Source organism: Astatotilapia calliptera, chromosome 8, assembly GCF_900246225.1.
Source record: "Astatotilapia calliptera chromosome 8, fAstCal1.2, whole genome shotgun sequence".
Taxonomy (NCBI): Eukaryota; Metazoa; Chordata; class Actinopteri; order Cichliformes; family Cichlidae; genus Astatotilapia; species Astatotilapia calliptera.
The window spans coordinates 22,592,910-22,619,142 of NC_039309.1; the positions used below are offsets into that span (position 1 = coordinate 22,592,910).

Genomic DNA, 26,233 nt, shown 5'->3' on the forward strand with positions numbered 1-26,233 from the left:
GGGCCACAGCCCCGTCCTCCAGGGCATGAAGCAGGTATGGAGGAGATCAAAATTCCAGACATCCAGAGGCCCCCAGAACACAAGAGACCAAGGAAGACCAACAGAGGGGCAGCCGCGCCACTGTCCCAGAAAGAGCTGAGGAGAGTCCCAGATGAGGGCTCACTCAGCAGCCGCGGAGCAGAAGCCAGGGGGGGTTGCAGTGACGCGCCCGTGAGCTCCGCCGGCAGCCAGCTGTGCCTGAGTGACCGAGCCCCAGGCCAAGAGGCCGGGGGCACCCCACCTCCAAAGTGGCCCGAGCGAGCCCCAGGCTCCATAAGCGGTCGCCAAGGAGTGAGCCGGTGTGTACCTGGACGTCTATCCCCGGACACAAAGAACCACCAACGCACCGATGTCTGAGGGAGTCCGCCACTGGTAGGGGAAGTGGTGGTAGGGGGAGATAGGCCTCCAAACCTTGGAGGGCCTGAGATGTCCCCAGAGAGGTGGCGTCTGACACCCAACCTGACATATAGGCACAGACGTACAGGCACACACAGATACAAACATCCATTCCCACCCTCATGCTCTCATATGCACTTACTCCACACTCAACCAACGTGGAGACAGACATAAAGAGACGCTGTACACACGATCACACTCCCCAAGCGTACTCTACAAACCGGGTCTAGGTACCCTTGCCCCTGGAGGGGGGAACTGCACCCAGACCCAGGTGGTGTTACCCTTTTCCCTGCGGTAGGGGGAGGCAGATCGCCCCGACTCCGCAGCAGCAGGGAGGCCCCACACTCCAGACCGCAGTCGGACGGCCAACTCCTCCTCCTAGCCCCCCACCAGCAGGCTGCAGAGAATGGGGGTGAGAGAAGACTCCAAACCTCCCTCCACCCGCTCATTGTAGTGTTGATGCATGTGTGTTCTAAGGTGCATTTAAAACCCAGGAGGGCATGGAGCTACCTGCCAGAGAGCAGCAGGTAAGCGCATGGTCCCTCCTGCTAGGCCCTCAATGTCTACGTGTATTTAAAATTGAGAGGTGGGCAACGACGCCAGGGGTGAGGTGTACACCCTGATGGTACTTTGGATTCCGTGTATCGTGCCCACCCCCAAGATCCTATATGTATGTGTAATGAGAGTGTGAATAATGTGAATGTCTAAGTTGTGGGATAAAGTTGAGGCAGAGGCAGCCAGAAGGGGACGGGGGGGTAGCCTCCTCTGCACCCTGGTGACATACCCCTACTCCAAGGTCCTGCATGTGTGGGTGGTTGTGGTGGAGCGGGAAGAGGGAGGCAGCTGGAGATGGGGAGGGAAGGAAGGGAGGGGCAAGTGACCCCTCCGTGGGGCCAGCTCCCCCGCTGACCCCAGTGGGCACCCCCATACTCCGCGACCCGCCAGGGAAAGGGGGCCCAGGCCCATCCAGGCCCAGTGCAACAGCGCCTCCCGGCCCCACAGAGCCCGGGACAGTCCACCCAACCCCACCACAGAGAAAACTGCACCCACCCCACCATCCACTCATCTTCCAGACTACATAAGACAATAAACACCCAGGCTGAGATCTTCCTCCACCTCTCCTGTATCTCCCCCTCCTGCATCACGTAGCAATTTCAAATATCCAGTGGCCTTGAGGTTTCCATTGATGAAGAATGGACCCACTATCGTTGTACCCCATATACCACACCAAACCATCACTTTTGTTGTTCCAACAGTCTAGAAGGGATCCATCCAATGTGGGTTAGTATCAGACCAATAGTGGTGGGGTTTTTTTTGTTAACTTCACCATTCACATAAAAGTTTGCCTCATCACTGAACAAAATCTTCTGCTACTCTACTTTTTTTGCCATTCTCCAAATTCTGCGCACCGATCTGGGTCATCCTCGTTGAGATGCTGCAGTAGCTGGAGTTTGTAAGGGTGCCATTTGTGAGTAGCTAATATCCACCGAAGGGATGTTCGACTAATGCCACTCTCCACTGACATGCGGCGAGTGCTACCTTGTGGGCTCTTGCTGAATGAAGCTAGGACAGCCACTGATGTTTCTTCATTAGTGACAGTTTTCTTGCGTCCACATTTTGGCAAATCCAACACTGAACCAGTTTCACGAAACTTAGCAAGCAGTTTGCTAACTGTAGCATGGGAGATGGGTGGTCTCGTAGGGTGTCTTGCATTGAAATCTGCTGCAATGACCCGGTTACTGCGTTCACCAGATATCAACACAATTTCGATCCGCTCCTCACGTGTTAACCTTTTCAACATGTCAATGGCTGTGAACAAAGAGAAACTTGTAAATAACTCATGAAAGAATAAAGTTATGTTGAAACCAAGCACACCATTGTTTTTCTTGTGACATTACCAATAAATTTGATGTGTCACATGGCCCTCTTCCTATTGAAAAAACAAAAGTTGTATCCAAGATGGCCGACTTCTAAATGGCCACCACCATGGTGGTGACCATCACCACCCATCTTGAGGAGTTTGCCCCCTCACATATACTAATGTGCCACAAACAGGACTTTAATATCACCAACCATTCCCATGTTATTACGGTGTATCCATATAAATGGCCCACCCTGTATTTCTATAATGGCAAAGTTTCCAATCTTATTTAAAAAAAAAAAAACTGCCACTCACTATTACCCCACCAAGGCAGATACTATATAATGATATATAATATAATTCAATACAGTATATAAAATTAACTCTTCTGTTTGCCTAACTACACCAATTTCAACTAATTATTTTTTGCAGCCTCGAGTTTCTAATGGCTTGTGACAAAAAGCTGGTGTGTCCAAGGCTCCAAGATGGTCACGAGCTAACTGATATGCTAATCCCAAAGGTATTTAAAGTCAAAGCCCTCTATGTAAGGACACTTTTAATAAGTTCCTAAAAGAAACGAAAAAGTATCATCATTTGGGAAAAAATGTCAACAATTTGTCTTCAAGCAAAATAAGATATATTTATTTAAAACATGTTTGGGAGCAACCAAGATGGCTATTTCTTATTTTAATTTGTTTAAGATAAACTATAATTTCTTGCTTTTGATGTATATTTTTGGCCTTTTCCTGTTGAAGACTGAATCAGATAAGGACAAAGATCTTTCCCACATCAGCTCCAAATCAGCATTAAGCAGGTGTGCAACTGATAAGGACAGTGATGATGATTGTTTTGAAGTTGATACTCAACAAATTCAACAGACATGAGCAGGCAAGTCACTAAAATGTTTAGAAGTCATGTTAAGCATGATAACCCTGGCACTAGCAGTGATGAAGAAGATGATACTGGCACCAACTGTATTGCCAGGAGTGTTGGTAAAAAGCAAAGCAAGTAAGTGATGAGAGCAGCATTTGTGATGAAGGCTACATGGCAAGAAGTGATGACAAACCTGGCACAAGCAGTCACAGCAGAGGTTTCATGGCAAGAAGTGAAGACATCCCTGCCATGAGTGTTAATGCTGATGATTACTCTCATATTTAACTCTCGCGGCATCGCTTTCTGGCAATCCTTCAGATCATGAAGAATTAAATCAAGCTATAATTGCAAGCTTGGAGAGTCAGATGTACAGAATTTGAATTAGAGCTTTCCAGAATTGTCAAATGAATATAAAACTTTAAATCTCTATGATCAGTATGACACATATTTTCAAATTCTGTAAGATGACCATGTAGCTGATATATTTAATTTTGTGTTTTCTTTTCTTTTTTTAGTGCAGAAAAAGTCCCGCTTTAAGAGATACTGCTGGAACTGTCAAGCAAAATTAGCACAAAATAGCAGTGCAAATGTAATATAAATCGCTCTGCTGTGTGGGAGGGAGCCTTACATGGTTTTCAAAGGATATCTCATGAGCCCAATTTGATGATGTGTGTGAAATGAGAAAGGGGTTGATTTAGGTGGGCCAAGGAGGGAATTCTTGAGACTACTGATGGACACCATTGCAGGGTCACCCATGTTTGAGGGGAAATAAAACTGCAAGAACTTGGCTCTTGAGAGTACTGGTAATTACCAATTTTTCTAAGATTAATAGTGTGAACTGTCTAACTGATATGGGTCTTTACAGGCAACATTATTGACAGTTTTGCTTTTCCTTTAATTCTGTTGCAGTAAGCTTGGTACATGGTGGTCCTAACCACCTAACTTTCTGTCACCAACAGCATTTTCTCTTCTGGTTGGCAATTCATCAAATCCAACTCTGGAACACATAGCTGACCTGGAACTCTTCAAAAAAAAGTCAAAAAGGTAAGTATATTTATTTTATAAATCTTATATTGCATTAGAAGTAGTTTGTATTCCATTTGAGCAGGACTGTGTTAACTTGTCAAAGTTTTAATATTCACAAATTCATCTGCCTCAGTCAGATCGATGTTTTAAGACTCGTTACGGTGATTGTTCTTCAGGATTCATACAGGTAGATACCAACCATTTAACAGCACTTCAGAAGTTTATTTAGACTATTGAGTGTGAACATATAGTCTTTGTCTCACATTACTCTGTTCATGTGTCTTTGACATGGTTGTCTTTGTGTCTTTTCATTCTTCTGCTGCCTCAGTTTCTGCTGTCATTTTACAGACAATGCTTTCAGTATGTTGTTAGTTTTGATCGGATATGTTTTCTTATATTTCTTAATTCTTTCTTTTTTTTCAACAAAAAATGTGTAAAAGTGAAGAAAAAACATATTCCCTGATTTCCATCATTTTCTAATAGATTCACTTGTTGAATAATGTTCATTGCGGTCTCATTAATGTTGACATCATTATCTGGAATTATGACATTATTGTTTGTTTGAAGTAATGGCCGGGGTAATGGCCCTTCATCAATGCCATAATAGATATCGACATGAAAAATGTCATTTATAAACGACTGGATTCCCACATTGTTTGTGACACCTGTATGCCACAGCTGAAGAGGCGCCTGTCCTCCTTGTGTAGAGAGATCATGGTTGTTCCACTGATTGACACTGATTCTGCTCTGTACTCTTGCTTTTTCAATCCTTGGCGAATAAACATAATACAGGCAAAAAAGATGCAGCTCATTCAGTGAATCCAACATATCCCGTTCTTCCATAAAATTAAAAATATTTCTAAGGTGTCTTGATACAATTGTGTGCAGTTCTGCCCACAGTCTTTCAATTCTTTGGTTATTACTGAAACACCTGCCTACTCCTCTTCTCTGTAACATAAAATGACCATCCTGTATATTTTCCATTCCATGATCATACCTGACCCTTAAGCCAAACCAAAGTTTTGTATTCCTTCCAAAAATAATGATAATACACATGAGGCTCTGTTACTGGATAAGCAATGTAAGTATATGATGGTTTGGCTGAAACTATCAACACTGCCATGCAGGCTATAAGACACAATTCATCCTAAGCTCAGAAATGGACTTCAAACTTTGGGTGGGTGGGAGAAAATTTTCAGATGTCTAAAACATAGTTTATTCACCTACTTTTTTACAAGGATAACTGGACAAGAACCTGTATATATGCCTGCCATTTCACAGTTGAAACTCTCGCCAACCTCAACTATGTATATGCAACAACTGCAACAGTTTGATTGGTTCATGTACCCAGCTTGGCTTTGTTTTGGCTCGGTCCTAGAAGGGGTGGTGCCATAAGGCATCCTTAGCATTAGAGAGTAAACCATAGATTTCTATTCAAAATTCCAATTAAATATCGCATGTTAGCATTTTCAGCTGAGACAAGAAAAAACAGACGTAAAAATATGTTAACTGATAAACAGATTTAAATGAACTGATTCGAATCTGTTAATAATTTCATCTACATTTCTGAGTAATTATTTTCTGCCTAAGACACTCTGGTGGATTCACTAACACCACTTTTGAACCGTTATCTTAAGACAGGTTATCTAAATGGACCGCATCATTGTGATCAACAAGATCATAAACCAAGCACAGGCAAAAGAACATTGGGCCTATAAGATGCTAATTCTGAATTTCAGTTAAATATTAGAGAGCCTGTGAATATAACGTTGGTAAATATTTTTTTAACATAGTGCCCATGTGACCTTGCTTCAGTATTACACGGGCCAAACGGAGAAGAGGAATTTTTCTTTGTGATGGATCACCTACATATTATGTCTCCACAGTGAACTGAAAGCACTCAAAGCAGCGGCTGCCTGGAAGGAGGAAAATCAATCTAAAACTTACAGCACACTTTAGAAAAGGGTTGGTGAAAATGATGTTGTTGTACCTAATGGGCTAAAACAGTCACCACAATGATTCACACTCTGACGGAATTTCACTCTATGTATAATATGTAGGATGATCATGACCCAGTGTTCTGGTAAAGTTTAAAGAAACTAAATATTGACAACTGGCATAAAAATGCAAAAACAAAGAAAGACTCAAAAGTGCTTGTTCATAGTCGGACAGCCAGCTCTCACTGGTTGATGATGATCCAACCGATTTGGATTACTTTAAAACACACACACAAAAATGTACTTCCTCTTTCAGTTCTAATGTTTTATATATCAGGGGATGATAACAGTTATCTGGTCTTTCGTAGGTTATATAAATAATGTTACTGGCTCAACATTAACTAAGGCTCCTCAGTGTTACCTGTTACATCTCAAAACTGAATGCTTTTTGTCTGGTTTGACTGAAATGACATGCAGCACATTTATGTGTAGACAAAAGAAAAGTGAAACACTGAAGTTCAGCTGCATAGCCAATCTTATTGCCGAGCAAGTAACTATTATTACTGTGCTGTTGGTATTTTAAAATGGTTTACAACATTTACACAAAAGGTTTTTTTCTCTTAAACAATGCATAGTATGATTCAGAATAGATTGATGCCATTTAAAATATAGTAGAGTAAAATTTTTGCTTGCGTCATTGTTAAGAGACTCAGTGTTTTTTAATTTTCTCAGAAAGGCTTGAATTTAAAGCAGTTCAAGAAAATATGAATAAAGTTGGCCTTCAGATCAAGTAGTGTAATTACAGTACTCAGTTATATTAGTGAGGTCCATCTTCTATTCCTCATTCAGCCTTCGATGTCTCTCATTGTTTGGTTACTTCAGTAACCTTCAATAGACTATCACTGTTTACATGGTGCTCACTAAAATGGCTTTTGATTGTCTAGTACCCATTTAGCACTCAGTATGCTTTTATAATGCAATGTACTGAGGAGCTCCTGTATATAAATGAGATGTACACAAGAGGAGAAAGAATCAGTATACCGGGAATTATTAATTGTGTGTGTGTGTGTGTGTGTGTGTGTGTGTGTGTGTGTGTGTGTGTGTGTGTGTGTGTGTGTGTGTGTGTGTGTGTGTGTGAGAGTATTTGGGTGATGTGTGTTGTGCATTGGCTGGCTGGTATTCCAGTACCTAGGGGTTAATTTATGCATGCAGCTCTGCTCTCCTGAAGCAGCCACTCAATTTAATCTGAAAATGAAACACCTTGGTTTTTTTAACAGGTGCTAAAATATTATGTGTCCACCAGGCTAGCTTCTGTTTTTACACAGAGAATGCTCAGCCATTATCATTATTTTCTACCTTTATTCTTATTTTTATATGTTTATGTGCATTTACATGTTTATGTATCTCTATCTTTATCTATAAATAGCCATGAAAGACATGGAAGTACAGTTTAGTTCTACACTGCCGGATATAATTTTAAAGATCATCTGCTTTTTTTGTTTTGGGTTGGGTTTTTTGTTGTTGTTTTTTAAAACAGCAATAACTTCAAGTCATTATTTTATACGCGATGTTATCAGTTTCTTTTTTTTCTAGAGGGAGAATTAGTGTAATTAGACTGAGTAATGAGCTGCCACCTAACACTATGAAGTTTTATGTAATAATAAGAAAGACTTTCTGTTCTTTATTAAATTCATTATGTTCTGCCACTCTTTTATATTTATTTAATACATTTCATTCATGCATTTTTTTTGGTATGCAGTAAAGTAAATGTGAGCTAAACACACACAAACACCCTCACACACACAGACATAAATAAAAACTTAGGCAAACACAGTTACATACAATTTTTCAGCAAAGTGGAAGAGAAAGACCAAAGAAAAAGCCATGCTGAGTTTGACAATAAAAAGGGGTGATTAAAAAATGAAAGCTTGAGTTTTAATTCACTCACATATACACAAACACGTGCCATTCCTGCCACAGGAAGCAATTTCAGAAAGAGGTTCTGCTTTAAAAAGTTTGAATATTCCACTCTTTGCTCACATTTCAAGGATGTGCACAGCGTCAGCAAAATCTGCACATCAGGCAAGGGAGCTGGCAAGCGAGAATTTTTCTTCATTTTCAATTATGAAGAATCTTATTGGACCTTGAAATCACAACTCTAGCTCTGAGAAGGGCTATGGCGGGGGGTGGTGAAGGATGAGTAAGATGTTTTCTAGTTGCCATTTTAACCAGAAACAATTGTTTGAGTGAGTAGAATATGACAAAATGGAATAGGATGAAAAACGGGAACATCCGTTGGCTATCTCCTGGCCTTGGTTTCCCTGTTATTTGCCAGCTTGCATGCAGTACAACTGACAATATATGCAAGAGGTGAGGCCAGGTATTAAGCTGAAAAAATAAAAAATAAAAAAAGTTAACTGTATTCATGCTTTTCATAGGTCCAGTTCAGAAACTGAAAGACTGCTTTGCATCCCCCTCCCCCAAGTCTCGACCTCAACATTATTGAAGCACTATGGGATCAACTTAACAGGGAAAGCTCTGTTCTGTTCTCTGTCTAGATGACCCCACAGTAAAGGCAGCCAACTTCTAAAGAAGAGATTCGGAATGTCCTTCAAGAACCCTGAAGAACTATTTCCGAAGGCTACTCAAGGAAAAACTCCCAGAGAGAGCTCGGGCTATCTTGAAGAATTAAGCTCTGTTTTTGGTTTATATGCTAGCTTCCCATTTATTTTGCACATTGTGTTAATTAATGGCTGCACACATTTTGCATTGTCCTAGCAAAACCTAAAGAATTTTTTCTTTTGGTGTTTAATTTTTTGTGTTTGAAACGTAGCAAAAACTAAATGACATTTCACATTGTGTGACTCTGCTCCTCACAGATTTATTTAAATCTGGTAGCCTCAAGCATCTGGTAGAGTGGGAGGTCTTGTGATCTACCACGGCAGGTTTCACCTATTTATGTGCCAGTCAAGAACTAATTTGAATCCATTTCCCTATAACTTAATGGACATATCCCTATAGTCACCTCTGTGTATAGCCCAACTAACTCCAGTGCTGATTTTATCAATGAATATGCTGCTTTTCTCACCCATTTTGTTCATTTTCCCCATATTACTGGGAGACTTTAATATTACATATGGACAATATCAATAATCATCTCTCACTAGGGACATTACTTCTTGCTTGGATATGTTTGGACTGCTGCAGCATGATGATTTCCCTACACACTGCAAAGTAAATATCCTGGACCTAATCGGTTGTTCTGGCATCACTCGTCTTAACTGTATAGCAATTGATCTCCCCCATCTTTGGCCGCATATTAATATCTTTTGATGTTAATTTCACTCTATCCAAAGCAAATATCCAACGTGTCATTTCATTTCACAAGATCAAAGGCATTAATTTAAATGCTGTTTTGAGTGGTATTGACAGTCTCCCCAGCATAAATCCTCCATCCACCCCTGAAGAACTAGTTGCTCATTATAATGATGGCCTCCGTGGAATTTTAGATGCCCTGGCTACTTTATAAAACACTCACCTTTTTCACCCACTCTGGACGATGGTTTGCGTTTGAATTATGTCAGCTGAAAGCTAAAGCCCTTCATCTGGAACATCTCTATGAAAGATCTGGACATCCACAAGAAAATGTACAATAACCATAGTCATCTTTAAAAAGGATGCTATACCTTCAGCAATATCTTCTTAATATGCAGGTTTAGTCAGTTTAGGTGAAGGGAACACAAGGGCCCTTTTCTCCATAGCCATCAATTTGTATTCTGCCACTTATTGTAATACTTAAATGTCATTTTTGAACACTAAAGTTTACAAGATTTACAAGCAACTAACCACTTTTTCACTTCCCTCAGCCTGCACAAAAGTAATTCGCACTGAAATATCTCTAGCATTAACTCTTGCGTGCGTGTTAAATTGTCGGTGCTCAAACTGTCTGTCTAGATTGTATGTCTACATTATTTGTATGGTTATTTTATTATATAGTTTCATATAATGTGCTAGCATATGTGCACTTTTACGGAGCTGCTTTTTAATCTCGTTATACTGTGTATAATGACAACAAAGGCTTTCAGCTTCAACTATTCCTTTGGTGCACTTTCAAGTCTGACACTTTCCTCTGTTTCTGAATTTTCTGACTTAATCTGAAATCCAAGCCATCCACTTGTTGATTGGAGTTTCTACCCTCTTTGGTTGGAGCCTACTGACCCTCTCTGAACACCATAATACCTGCTATTATTCCTTCTTCCCTCACCTCTGGTATTGTTCCCTGATTTCCCAAATCAGCAGATAACACCTATACTTAAAAAAAAACCTGGCGCAGCTTGCCAAAATTTCATCAATCGTCGTCGTAAATCCAACCTAGCCTTTATATCTTAAATCCTTGAGAAAGTACCTGCATCTCAGGTCCCACTCACTTGTCTGGTTGTAACCTTTGTGAACAATTCCAGTCTGGTTTTTGCCAAACGCCCTTTTCATGGCAGCTGACTCTGGCTTATTAACCATTGTAATCGTCCTTGATCTGTCTACTGCCTTTGACACTATATCCTATAGCATTCTTCTTGAGACTCTTGCTTCTATTGAAATCACAGATACAGCCTTAGATTGGTTTGAATCTTATCTCTATGGCAGCACTCAATTTATTCAATTATAAAATTTAAAATTCAGTTCATTTCCAGTTACTACTAGAGCTCTTCAGGAATCTGTCGTGGACCCTCTTTTATTCATCATCTATATACCTCCTCTTGGTCATATTTAATACCCGTTTCATTGTAAGATATATGTACTGTTTAATGCACGAGTTACAATAAACAACACATATCAGGAAACAGTATTTTTACATCAAGCATTTAAAAAGTTTGTTATGAGGCTGTAGGAAAGCAGTAGTAGTGGTAGTAGCCGAAAGTAAACTGATATTAGTCAATTGAAGCATTATGTTAGTTGCTAGGTGTTTCCATCCAGCATGTGCTGACTTTCAGTCAAATAAAATTTAAAAATGTAAAAAGAATCATCTTTATAGAAAGCTAAAAAGAACTCATTCAAATTATTTTGAACTTGCAACCTATTATGTGTAACTGTCAATTTCCTCCAATGTCTGTATTAGAGTTAGCGTGGCCACACAATGTCCACAATATTTTGGTACTGCAAATACTAAATAGGGGGGAAAAAGAGCAAAAATACCTGCAGCCACCAGTACTACCCCTCAGGGTCATAGTACATGTACCTAGGGTATGAATTTGAAAATCATAGGTGACTTCCTTCTTATAGTGTTCACAAGATATTAAGAAATCTTGATCTCTGACCTTGACCTTGAAGTTAAGGTCACTGAGATTTGTCAGTATGATCCGCAAACATAAACTAAGATTTACGAATGTGTGTAGGGATTACCTTCTAGGAAAATAAATGTTTTTATAGTATTTGGGTAGAACTCTCTTCATACTGACTTTGTTAAAGTATCCCAGCACAATAAATATTACTTCTAGGTTAGAGTCCTGTAAACCAACAATAATGTTGTACAGTTTGTTCAGAGCTGATCTGTCAGCTTGTGAGGGGATGTAAAAAGCCAAGATTTGTATATCACCTTCCATTCTCTGAAGGAGGAAAAATGATTTCATTAATTATAATAAATCTCTCTGTCAGGACTGCAGTTACTTTTGCTGCTGCACAAATTTGTTATTGGCCATGACAGAATGCAGCAATGTGAGTGGCTCATGAACAAAGCCAGTGAAACTAATTATTTCGCTCATCAAAAATTTTAAATGGAATAGCACAAAAAGCACACTTTTTTATGCATGAAAAAAAGCATGCAGAAGTCAAATTAGATGCTTCACCACCATGCCTATGACAGGGCTGTGCCTCTTGGAAGGACTGATGCGAATCACTACAGTCATGCAAGAGGTAATTTCACATTTGGAGATTTCGAAGGGAGGTTTTTTGAAATCCACTGTGTAAACTAAACAAATGGAGACTTTTGTAGATGTTCAATTTTTCTTTCAAACAATATATGTTTCCATGGGATCATTAGATTCCACGTGCTCCATCTATAAAGTCCTTATAATTCTGCATTTTGATTGTATTGAAATTCCTCAAGTACAATTTTAAAGTGAATCCATTTTACTTCACTTACTTTTTCCAGTGTTGGCAAGAAAGAACTCTCAAATCAAAGTATTCACTCACCATTCCAAATCACTAAATTGTTCCAATCACTTTCATGGCCACAGGTGAATAACATCAAGCACAGCTCTTTCAAAAAAACATTGGTTGAGCCTATCATACAGTATCTCATCAACCCTGATTCAGTAGAAAGAAGTAGAAAAACCTACTGAATGTCACGCTACTTCTTAATGTTTTTAAGTTAATTTTTTAATATAAAAAGCTGTGTTTCTTAACATTGTTTCACAAAGTAGGAAACAATTCTAAAGATTTTTAGAGGTCCCCCCTCAAACTTATTATTGTTCTATTATGTACTGCCACAATGTATTTCTGGTGGCATTTATTACCCACGTAGCAAGCAGGTCTGGCCCGGATCTGGTATCAAGCCGGCACTGCTGGCTGACTTCTGGCATGGTAAGATGTACAGTGGGGCAAAAAAGTATTTAGTCAGCCACCGATTGTGCAAGTTCCCCCACTTAAAATTATGACAGAGGTCAGTAATTTGCACCAGAGGTACACTTCAACTGTGAGAGACAGAATGTGAAAACAAAATCCATGAATTCACATGGTAGGATTTGTAAAGAATTTATTCGTAAATTAGGGTGGAAAATAAGTATTTGGTCACCTCAAACAAGGAAAATCTCTGGCTCTCACAGACCTGTAACGTCGTCTGTAAGAAGCTTTTCTGTCCCCCACTCGTTACCTGTATGAATGGCACCTGTTTGAACTCATCATCTGTATAAAAGACACCTGTCCACAGCCTCAAACAGTCAGACTCCAAACTCCGCCATGGCCAAGACCAAAGAGCTCTCGAAGGACACCAGGAAAAGTATTGTAGACCTGCACCAGACTGGGAAGAGTGAATCTACAATAGGCAAGCAGCTTGGTGTGAAAAAAATCAACTGTGGGAGCAATCATCAGAAAATGGAAGACATACAAGACCACTGATAATCTCCCTCGATCTGGGGCTCCACGCAAGATCTCATCCCGCGGGGTCACAATGATCATGAGAATGGTGAGCAAAGATCCCAGAACCACACGGGGGGACCTGGTGAATGACCTGCAGAGAGCTGGGACCAAAGTAACAAAGGTCACCATCAGTAACACACTACGACGGCAGGGAATCAAATCCCGCAGTGCCAGAAGTGTTCTGCTGCTGAAGCCAGTGCATGTCCAGGCCCGTCTGAAGTTTGCCAGAGAGCACATGGATGATACAGCAGAGGATTGGGAGAATGTCATGTGGTCAGATGAAACCAAAGTAGAACTTTTTGGTATAAACTCAACTCGTCGTGTTTGGAGGAAGAAGAATACTGAGTTGCATCCCAAGAACACCATACCTACTGTGAAGCATGGGGGTGGAAACATCATGCTATGGGGCTGTTTTTCTGCCAAGGGGACAGGACGACTGATCCGTGTTAAGGACAGAATGAATGGGGCCATGTATCGTGAGATTTTGAGCCAAAACCTCCTTCCATCAGTGAGAACTTTGAAGATGAAACGAGGCTGGGTCTTCCAACATGACAATGATCCAAAACACACCGCCCGGGCAACAAAGGAGTGGCTCCGTAAGAAGCATTTGAAAGTCCTGGAGTGGCCTAGCCAGTCTCCAGACCTCAACCCCATAGAAAATCTGTGGCGGGAGTTGAAAGTCCGTGTTGCTCGGCGACAGCCCCAAAACATCACTGCTCTCGAGAAGATCTGCATGGAGGAATGGGCCAAAATACCAGCTACTGTGTGTGCAAACCTGGTAAAGACCTATAGTAAACGTTTGACCTCTGTTATTGCCAACAAAGGTTATGTTACAAAGTATTGAGTTGTATTTTTGTTATTGACCAAATACTTATTTTCCACCCTGATTTACGAATAAATTCTTTACAAATCCTACCATGTGGATTCATGGATTTTTTTTTCACATTCTGTCTCTCACAGTTGAAGTGTACCTCTGGTGCAAATTACTGACCTCTGTCATCATTTTAAGTGGGGGAACTTGCACAATCGGTGGCTGACTAAATACTTTTTTGCCCCACTGTATGTCATCAGGATATGGGCCAGGCCTGGCATAGATGGCACTGTTTATGCGATGTGGCATGCCATATCTGGCCCAATTGTGGTTCGGTTTATGTGGCCCAGGCTCATAGAAAACAGGTCTGGCCCGGATCTGGCATCAAGCTGGCCCTTCTGACCGACTGGCGTCACGTCAGGGTGTATATGTCAACCAGATGTTGACATACACCAGTTATGTTCCTATTTTCCTACTTTAGTTAGAAGACCCAAATGCCATGTTGCAATACTATACTGCTATGGTAGCCAATGTTTCAAATGCAGGTTTGAGACTGTACACTGTATCCAAAACCTAGTGAGGGTTTACTCATGTTTATCACTGTGTGGCTGTAGCTCAGGAGGTAGAGCAGGTCACCTACTGTTCAGGAGGTTAGTGGTTCGATCCCTGGCTCCTCCAGTCTGTATGCCAAGAGTAATGAATGTGTATGAATGTAGTTATGAAACACTCAGTTTAGAGAAAGTGTGTGAATGTGACATGATAGAGCACTTTGAGTAATCTGGGATAGGGAAAAGCGCTATGCGAATCAGTCCATTCACTGTCTGAACAGAGTTTCTTCATGTTACTTTTGCACTATTATGTTCCAGCACATGTTGTTATTACATGTCCTGATTAAGGTACACATTACGCTGACATCTGGGGCCAGAGCTGAAACTGTTCTGGGCCAGCACGGTGTGTCTGCTGCTGGTCCATGTGTGGGCCACATCTGGCAAACCAGATCTGGGCCACCAACAAACCTTAGAAAGAGTAAAAACACTGTTTTTATATCACTGTACACACACCTGTGCCATTGCTACCATCGTAACTATGGTTGTGTTTTTGGGGAAGCACTGATGGAAGTTGGTTGTTTCCAGGGGTGGGAAGTAATGAAGTACAAATACTTTGTTACTGTACTTAAGTACAATTTCCATGTATCTGTACTTTACTTGAGTAGTTTATATTCTGACTACTTTTTACTTTTACTACCTATATTTTTAAACAAATATCAATACTTTCTAATTCTTACATTTTCTAAAAACATGCTCATTAATTTTGCTTTAATGCAATTGGGTTGAGTTATTATTTTGTCATTCTGAGCCTTCAAACATCAAACCAATTTGAGTCTACACAGAAACACATGAAAGGCAATCCTGTTTGTGTATTATCGCCACATAAAAAGAGACGATGTGTGCCAAAGTCAAGTGCCAAAGTTGGACGGTGGTTTTTTTGTTTGTTTGTTTTGTTGTGTTTTTGCCACAGTTCCAGAATGACTGCAGGTCTCCATAAGTTGCGGTACTTAAGCATTTAGCTAGCACTACTGAAGAGGAGTGAACATAAAGTGAGTGACTTTTTTAAGTGTCAGGTGATTTCAAATACAGCGTTTCTATCAGCTCAAAAAACATCAGCAAACACACAAACTGTTTGTGTGTGGTTTGTCTCACAGTGTGTTGCTATCTAAAGGTCCAGCTACTGCATTTCACAGGGAGAGAAAAGAAAGAGAGCTAACGTCACTTACAGATGGAGAAAGACAAGAAAGACAGGACAGGAGAGGAAGAAGAGAGTTTAGATTTAAAGGTAAGGACTGCTCAATGGTATTTGATAAACTGGAAATTTAAAGCTTACATATAAGGCCTCGTGTTTTTAATCAGATATTAGGTAATCAGATAAACATGTAACATTGTGTTTTTCATATTGTGAAACATGCTGCAAATCAAACTGAGGCGGAGTAACTACACATGATGATTTATCAGCTATGATAAAGCATCATGCAACGTTAATTACTTGTCACCTCACAGGACATTGATCAAAACTGTCTAATATGTCTCTAATCAGAGAGATTTGTGTGTAATTACAAACGACAGCAAAAGCACTTCCAGTGTCACCTCAGTATGTTTGGAAAATCTTTTTTGACAAACTCATTATGGCTCAGCTTTTTCTGCTGCTGAAAGCAAGGGAGTACAGCATGTCTTTCTTCTCTAATGACCAGTATGCCTTAATGCTGGCCAGAAATAAATGCCTTAATCTTTCCTTTCTGCTTGTTCCAATTACTATTGCCATATGAGTCTGTTCTGTACTACCGACCTGTACAAACACGCAAACTTAAACGTACGATTAGTATTTTTTTGAGGTTATTTAATTTAAAAAAAAATATATACATAATTAGATTGTAATTACATTTCAAAAAATGGATGCATTCTCATAAACTTATAATGAATACATTAAAAATACACAGGAGCAGGCACTGGTTTGTGGAAATCGCCATGTTCCCCCAACATATTTGAATATAGTGGTCTGTTTTATCGTCAGAAAAGAGGTCCCCTTCCCTAAATAAGTAAAAAATAAATAAATAAATAAAATGTATTATTATTAAAATGCAAAGGAAAGCGAAGGCCACCAGAACCGTAATGAAATATCATCCTCTTCATCCTCACCTGAAGCTTTATACCCTGAACTAAAGTCAGGGCTCTAATGCACAAAAATACACATAAACATGCGTCATTATTTCTAATATTGTCCCCGTTACTTAGGAGATTGGCCATGGGATCCTCCTGTCTCAGGACCGCTGGCTACCCGCTAAACAACAAGTGTGCTAAAAATCCCATTTTAACAATATTACATAAAAGTCAAGGACAGTTCCATTAATGGACCAGGAATACTAGATTTTAGTTAGCTGGTTAGATTTGGTTAGGTTGACATAATTCACTTTCCCTGTTCCATATGTTGCACCTGAAAAAACATCATTTATTGCAAGTAGGGATGGGTATTGATAAGGTTTTCACGATTCCGATTCCATTTTCGATTCTGTTTAAAGATTCGATTCTTTATCGATTCTCTAATCGATTCTTTTTAAAAAGGAGAACACTAAGGTCGATTAGCTTAGAACTTTGTTTTATATCTTCTCTTTGAATAAGATAGAAATTTAGGAGTAACATGGCCATACAAACCCAACAGTGAGATCTTAAGAGATCCAGCCTACGGCTCTTCAATGGGGTGTCACAGGGTCCCCAGGACCTAAATGCAACGCACAGTAATGGCAGGTTTTGTAATAAGGCAGATCGCGCTAACATAATATGCACTGTTAGTTAATTATTTACCTGCCGCATTAACAGGAGAGGACGTGCAAATGTTACCGCTGCTGCTGGGTTGAGATTCACGAGTCCGGAGCGAATTAAAAACACGACATTCATTTAAGCTCATCGCGTGTTCTGTGAGCAAATGCTTTTGCATATTCGTCGTGTTTCCTCCCTTAAACGAAATATCTACTTTGCAAGTATTGCAAGTTGCCCTGTGGTCATCCATTCTCGTAAAATATGACCAAACATTTGAGCGTTTGATGCCAGGTAAATGACGCTCCACAACGTGGTGATGTCATTCGGGGCGACTGGAATCAATAAGGGAATCGTTTGCAAAAATGGCAAACAATTCCAAGGAATTGAAACAGTGGGAACCGGTTCTCAACAAGAACCGGGTTTTGATACCCATCCCTATTTGTAAGCCCTCCCTGCCTGCCATAACAGGATGTGACAAGATTAAAGACCGTGGAGAAAAAAGGGTTGTTTTCTTAATTTCATGAAAATGCATGTGCGTGTCAATGTTATCTTCAGATAGCAATGCAAATTATGCTCATTAAATATATTTTGAATAAAGAAAAATTAAAAAACAAAAACCTACCTTCTGGCTTGACACATACCTGCATGTTTCTGTGACATAAAGCACAAGCTGACATTTTCCCCCTGATACTACTGAGTGACTTTCATGTCAACATGAAACACATGCCTGATCATTTAGTGCACTTGGAGCTGATCAGTATTTTAAAATTGAGCTGCAGTGCCTACCACTGATTTCAGGGACTTCACTGATTTGCAGGATTTAAAGCAGTAGATGTTGTTATAATTCTGAAACACGTACCCTAAAGCAGATGACTCGTAATCTGGAGAGGAAATGGCGTGTCACAAATCTAGAGGATCATCATTTAGCCTGGAGAAATAGTTTGCTGCTTTATAAGAAAGCCCTCCGCAAAGCCAGAACATCTTACTATTCATCACTGATTGAAGAAAATAAGAACAACCCTAGGTTTCTCTTCAGCACTGTAGCCAGGCTGACAAAAAGTCAGAGCTCTTTTGAGCCAACCATCCCTTTAACGTTAACTAGTAATGACTTCATGAACTTTTTCACAAATAAAATTTTTATCATTAGAGAAAAAATTACCAATAATCATCCCACAGATGTAATATTATCCACAGCTACTCTTAGTACCATTGATATTAAGTTAGACTCTTTTTCTCCAATTGATCTTTCTGAGTTAACTTCAATAATTACTTCCTCCAAACCATCAACGTGTCTTTTAGACCCCATTCCTACAAAACTGCTCAAAGAAGTCCTGCCATTAATTAATTCTTCGATCTTAAATATGATCAACCTATCTCTAATAATCGGCTATGTACCACAGGCCTTCAAGCTGGCTGTAGTTAAACCTTTACTCAAAAAGCCATCTCTAGACCCAGCAGTCTTAGCTAATTATAGGCCAATCTCCAACCTTCCTTTCATATCAAAAATCCTTGAAAGAGTAGTTGTCAAACAGCTAACAGATCATCTGCAGAGGAATGGTTTATTTGAAGAGTTTCAGTCAGGTTTCAGAGCTCAGCACAGCACAGAAACAGCTTTAGTGAAGGTTACTAATGATCTTCTTATGGCCTCTGACAGTGGACTCATCTCTGTGCTTGTCCTGCTAGACCTCAGTGCAGCGTTCGATACTGTTGATCATAATATCCTATTAGAGCGATTAGAACATGCTGTAGGTATTACAAGTACTGCGCTGCAGTGGTTTGTATCATATCTATCTAATAGACTCCAATTCGTGCATGTAAATGGAGAGTCCTCTTCACACACTGAGGTTAATTATGGAGTTCCACAGGGTTCAGTGCTAGGACCAATTCTGTTTACATTATACATGCTTCCCTTAGGCAGTATCATTAGAAGACATAGCATACATTTTCACTGCTATGCAGATGACACCCAGCTCTATCTGTCCATGAAGCCAGATAACACACACCAATTAGTTAAACTGCAGGAATGTCTTAAAGACATAAAGACCTGGATGGCCGCTAACTTTCTGCTTCTTAATTCAGATCAAACTGAGGTTATTGTACTCGGCCCTGAAAATCTTAGAAATATGGTATCTAATCAGATTCTTACTCTGGATGGCATTACCTTGGCCTCCAGTAACGCGGTGAGGAACCTTGGAGTCATTTTTGACCAGGACATGTCCTTCAACGCACATATTAAACAAATATGTAAGACTGCTTTCTTCCATTTGCGCAACATCTCTAAAATTAGAAATATCCTGTCTCAGAGTGACGCTGAAAAACTAGTTCATGCATTTATTACTTCCAGGCTGGACTACTGTAATTCATTATTATCAGGATGTCCAAAAAACTCACTGAAAAGCCTTCAGCTAATCCAAAATGCTGCAGCAAGAGTCCTGACAGGGACTAGAAAGAGAGAGCATATTTCTCCTGTTTTGGCTTCCCTTCATTGGCTTCCTGTTAAATCCAGAATTGAATTCAAAATCCTGCTCCTCACATACAAGGTCTTAAATAATCAGGCCCCATCTTATCTTAATGACCTTGTAGTACCATATCACCCTATTAGAGCGCTCCGCTCTCGCTCTGCAGGCCTACTTGTTGTTCCTAGAGTATTTAAAAGTAGAATGTGAGGGAGAGCCTTCAGTTTTCAGGCCCCTCTTCTGTGGAACCAGCTTCCAGTTTGGATTCGGGAGACAGACACTATCTCTACTTTTAAGATTAGGCTTAAAACTTTCCTTTTTTCTAAAGCATATAGTTAGGGCTGGACCAGGTGACCCTGAATCCTCCCTTTGTTATGCTGCAATAGATGTAGGCTGCCGGGGGATTCCCATGATGCATTGAGTTTTTCCTTTCCAGTCACCTTTCTCACTCACTATGTATTAATAGACCTCTCTGCATTGAATCATATCTGTTATTAACCTCTGTCTCTCTTCCACAGCATGTCTTTATCCTGTCTTCCTTCTCTCACCCCAACCGGTCGCAGCAGATGGCCGCCCCTCCCTGAGCCTGGTTCTGCCGGAGGTTTCTTCCTGTTAAAAGGGAGTTTTTCCTTCCCACTGTCGCCAAAGTGCTTGCTCATAGGGGGTCATATGATTGTTGGGTTTTTCTCTGTATCTATGAAGCGCCTTGAGGCGACTTATGTTGTGATTTGGCGCTATATAAATAAAATTGAATTGAATTGAATTGAATTGAATTGAATTGTTGCGAGAAAGAATGTATCAAGATGGTGTCATTCTTTTATTCATCAGACTGCTGTAAGAAATGTGTATTATTTCAGGAATGATGAATTAATGAATCAATGTTTTAATATCTTCTCCTTCAGCAGTAGTGTGGCTAGCACTGGCTGGAGAATTTGCAAGACCAACTTTTTATCTTTGACAACCAACTACTAATTTTGATATAATGCTAGTCAGTGAAATAGATTTTCATTTTCATTTGGTAATTTATTTAGTTAAAATTTGCTTTGCAAAAACACCTATTTTTATGGCTAGCTATTTCACATAATAGTTTCACATCTGCACACACCTCTCCAGAGAAGGCCTGTCCGTTAAGTAGGTGCTCTGAGCCCAGGACATCCTCACTGCCAAAGTGTAGCCGGATCTCCTCCAGACGGTGGCTATACGTCATTGGCCCTCCAGAGATGTTAACCAGGTGCTCCTTGTCCAGTCGAAGAGAGACGTGACGGCCTGTGTTGTACATTGTTCCTCCCACCTGAAAAAAACAAACAAAACAGATGGCGCACAGGTGATTAAATATTAATATGAGGTGCAGTTGTGAGCGGGACAAACATTACGACAAAGTTAATTATCAGTTTCACCAGTTATAAATAGATCATTTTTACCATACTGCCCCTATAAACCCAGGCAGCTTTTGGAGAAAACTTAAACCTGGAGCTCCAAGTGCCGGAACCATAAGATAGGTTAAATGCTTGTTGTACAGAAACAATTTTGAGGGAACACTGTTACAAAAAAGGACTAACACAATATGATTGGGTGGAAAGTGTGTAATACAATATATTCATATACCCAAAGATTATCTGCGTGCAGGTTATATAAAAAAGTGAACTGGCAGGAAGTGCTAAAGCAATACAAAAAAGTTTGACCAAATCTTACACCCGATTCTTTAAAAATTTCAGTATCTTTTGTGTTGTTGTTTTTTTTATCTGTAGGTTTAAAACACTTTTTACTGAATGGCGTTGGAGAATGGTGAAGGAAATGTTGGCTTTTTTGCAATTTTTAAGCTATATCAGTTTGGCTTTTATTAATATGGAGATGTGGGTGTCTTGCATTTTTGAAATGTAAGTATTTACTAATGACATGCGGTCAACAGAACTAATGCAGAAACAGTCCCGAGGGCTTTATTTTAATTTGGCAGAACTCTGACCCAGTAAAAAGAAAGGAAGGTTGAAATAATCAGGGTAGAATCACAATTCATAATACATGGGAAATAGGGTATATATTAGTAGCTTTGCTTATTTATAATATTATTCATAATCATCAGTGTTTCAATGTAAAGCATTGGTATTCATGCCGTGAATCTGCACGGACTTCCATCTACTCTTTCTCTGCATCTGCTTCTCTTCTGCTCTTTCATTCCTTTTAGTGCTAGCGCTTTCAAAATGATCCCCCTCAAACCCCCACCCCCACACACACTATTATAAAAATCCTAGCAAAAAGGAGTCTGCCTTCACATTGTAAATATTTTATAGATGCCCTGAAAAGTCAATAATTTGAATGGAGAAACAGATAGGAAAAGAGAGTGATGCAAAGAGGAGATAAGTACTGTTAGGAGAGAGGTGTGTTGAATTTAGTGCCAAAAGAGGAAGAGTAACGAGGTAAAGTGAGGCTTTGTTGGCTCCCTGGCAAGGCAGTGGAGGTGAGGTGAGAACCCTGAAAAGGACAGAAAAATCTTATCTCCCTCAAGGTCTAAAATCAGAGACTAAGGTTCGAGTAGGGAGGCAAAGGTTACTTTGAGTCAGTGGCCAGCTGTCTTAGGAAATGGTCTGTACTGAAGTATGGTAGTTTGGTACGTAATGGGGGCAAGACATTTATATCTTCAATTCTTTACATATTTTACAGTCAATCTCCAAATACATTGAAGCTTGAATAATATTCTGTTTAGAAAAAGGAAACCAAGAAGAAATGTAATAATTTAATAACTCATTATATCATTAAAAAAACGCTAACTGGAACCAAATAAAACCAATTTATTTAGATCCTGAGACTAATCTTACGGAGAAAAAAGTGACTCCAACTTTGGTTTGGTTCACCTAGATGCTAATTTATACTCTTGTGTTTGAAAATCTGTTGAATGAATTCAGCATTAATTCTTTTAACGTGAAGTTATTTTTCTGGGTGCTTGGAACTTGGGAAAAATAGATGTACAAGTCCAAAATTACCTGACTTTCACCCCACATGACATGCAAGCAGGTCTAGCATGGTAGCTGGACAAACTGGCAAAATGCAGTGGTCTGCATGTTTGACAATGGTGACATTATTGCTTTAGTCACTGCAAAATGCTAACTCTGTCTGTATGTGTTGGGGGCCTTGGGTAAGTGTTAATGACTGGAGCCTGGCTGTGAGATACAGGTAGTGACGTGTGGTTGGAATGAGAGGTGAGGAGTGGAATTATATTTGTATTTTACAGTAAAAGAGAAACATGCAGCGTATGACTATGCAGCGTTTAAAGCTTGGAAGTACTGACATTACTTTAAGGTTTATCCTGTAAAACCGGACAAAAACATTAGCGTCTGCTGTACACTCTGCGTGGGAAGAAAACTTCTTTCTACAGCAAACTTAAACCTCAAATCTGAGCAAGCACCTAGCACGCTGCTATGGGAATGTGAAATTCATAGAGAAACCCCCCGATCCTCCCACTGACATGGCAGCTACAACCCTGGGCAAACCTCCACCCGCCCCACTCCTGCTAAACAGGTTTTTTTTTTACTTCAAACAAAAAACATCATCTGTTTCTGTATTTTATTCCCAGAAGCAGGGCATAAATCATTATTTTAACTGTTTAGCTCTATTCACTCCTGTTCATTGAGGATTGCCTTACTGGGGCCCCCCTGCTGTTCAGCTGGATGAATTACAGCAATTTTTTAATTTTTGTAAACATACAAAAATATTTTATTTTATGTGCTGGAATATGTGAAGCAGCGGGAATGAGGATCAGCACCTCCAAATCTGACGCCATGGTTCTCAGCCGGAAAAGGGTGGAGTGCCCACTCCGGGTCGGGGATGAGTTCCTGCCCCAAGTGGAGGAGTTCAAGTATCTCGGGGTCTTGTTCACGAGTGATGGGAGAAGGGAGCCGGAGATCGACAGACGGATTGGGGCTGCAGCTGCAGTAATGCGGACGCTGCACCGGTCCGTCGTGAAGAGGGAGCTGAGTGTAAAAGCGAAGCTCTCAATTTACCGGTCGATCTACGTCCCTACCCTCACCTATGGCCACGAGCTGTGGGTAGTGACCGAAAGAACGAGATCGCGGATACAAGCGGCAGAAATGAGCTTCCTCCGAAGGGTGGCTGGCCTCTCCCTTAGAGATAGGGTGAGAAGTTCGGCCATCCGGGAGGGGCTCAGAGTAGAGCAGCTGCTGCTCCACATCGAAAGGAGCCAGCTGAGGTGGTTCGGGCATCTGACAAGGATGCCCCCTGGGCGCCTCCTGGGTGAGGTGTTCCAGGCATGTCCCACCGGGAGGAGGCCCCGGGGAAGACCCAGGACACGCTGGAGAGATTATATCTCTCGGCTGGCCTGGGAACGCCTTGGTATTCCCCCGGATAAGCTGGAGGAGGTGGCTGGGGAGAGGGAGGTCTGGGCCTCTTTGCTTAGGCTGCTGCCCCCGCGACCCGGCCCCGGATAAAGCGGATGAAGATGGATGGATGGATGGATGGTGCTGGAATATGCAGAGGATAGGTTTAAATTTATTTCAGTCAATGTTGCATCTAATTAAATTTTTGCTTGATGTAATGTGCATATAATTAAAGATAAAATCTAATAAAACAATTAATAAAAAGAGACTATTTCATTTGATTCAATTTTATATGATGGATTATGCAGAAAAAATAGAATTGCGCTGAAAGGTCTATTGCTTTATTATGTATTCAGGTTGTGTACCAGGTTTTTAAAAAGTAATAACATAACTAATTACTTTTGAAAATAAGTCATCAGTAAAGGATTACTTTCTTGGAAAAGCAATTAGTAATTAGTAAATAATTAGTATTTTCAAGTAACTTGACCAACACTGGTTATAGGTGAGGTCTGTGACCTAATTATGCCAATAATTTCATTAGAGGTGATTTAAATAAAAAAATAAAAAAAACCCAAAATAAAACCACAATAAAAAATTGTTGGAGCACCAAAATATATTCTGGAAAGATAATAAAGGCATAAAAAAGTCTTATGCAACAGGATAGACAGAGATCACATTTAGCTACATTTACCCAGCTGATGGGAACCATGCTTGAAGAATAAATCAATATACAGTTGAGTAAAACTTGCTTACTTCATCTTGTCATGTTCCTGCTGCAACAATTACAAGGCAATGTAGTGGAAAGGTTGCAAACGAAACAAAGACATTATATTCCAATCTGCTTTCTCATTATTCTTTTGAATGCCGACACGTTTGCAAGTGGTGAAGTAATTATTACACACAGATTGTGGAGTTCATATTTTCTGTGCACTGAATGTATTTATCAAAATCACTGGCTTTTGTACTTAATTCATAAAAACACAGTCAGAGAAACAGATGACCGTGTATTGCTATACTGAGCCCAGATGAACACCACTATATGACAGTCAGAAAAAAAAACAGGAGCTAAACTCATCACATGTCTCAGCATTCTAGTATTATACTGATTATATAGTCTCTGGCTTTATGTTAATGGGTTCTGAAAAACCCAAGGAAATGCTCTGCCACACACGTGCCCTGTTATTTGTTGTGAATATTGCCATGTAAATTGTATTTTTAAAATTCAACAATCACAAGCCCCAAACTGAGACCTGTCCATCTTCTAAGCAGTTCCAGGAAGTTTAGCTGTCACCATAAACTAAGATCACTTCATTTTTTAAATGAATACTTTATTGGCTATGTATTCATTAAATTCATAAATCAATGATCCAGGTGCTTGATATATGCATTTTTTTTTCTTTCTTTTTTTTTTCTGCCCATTCTGTTGGTTTTTGTCTTTTGCCCTTCTCCCCCGTCCCTCTTCTCAGCTGTGTCATGGTCCGGAGTCTGCGACTCCGTGTTTATGTTTAGTTTATTAGTATTCTGTGGTTTTGGTTACCTTGGGTGTTTGTACTCTTCTGTTTCATGGTTCATGTTCCTATGTTCTGTGTCCCCCAGTCTGTGTTTAGTTGGTGTGTTGTGTCATTGCGTGTATGTGTTTCCTGTTTTATTGTGAAGGTCTGCGTCTTATGTGAGTGTTTTCAGTTTGCCTCCCTACTCTCGTCACGTAATCACTCCCAGCTGTGTTCCCCACCTGTGTGTAATCTCCCTGTGTTCTCTGAGTGTATTTAAGTTGTATCTTCTGTCATGGTAGTTGCTGGTTCGTCTGTGTTGTTTCCCCTCGGTCTCCCTGCGTCTCTCCGTATGTATTTCCCCGGACCTCCCTGCATCCTCGTTTCTGGTTTGTCTTATTAGTTTACCCAGTTTAGGTTTCCAGTATCATGTTTTGTCGCCACCGCTGTTTGTACTTACCCACCCCTGTAAATAAACACTCACCTGCACCAGAGCTGCCGCCTTTTTGGTCCCTTTCTACAATTCCACACGGCTTGCCCCGGCAATCCGTGACAAGCTGTTTCTCTTTCCCTCTTT

General features: G+C 40.3%; 1 protein-coding gene across 1 annotated transcript in view; it reads right to left on the reverse strand.

Moving 5' to 3' along the window:
- Nucleotides 1-26,233, reverse strand: part of ca10a (carbonic anhydrase Xa) — a 289,525-nt gene that overhangs the window by 16,594 nt on the left and 246,698 nt on the right. The window contains exon 4 of the mRNA XM_026177459.1: nucleotides 20,944-21,129. Coding sequence (XP_026033244.1) covers nucleotides 20,944-21,129 — 186 coding nt within the window. The remainder of the gene's footprint in view (nucleotides 1-20,943; nucleotides 21,130-26,233) is intronic.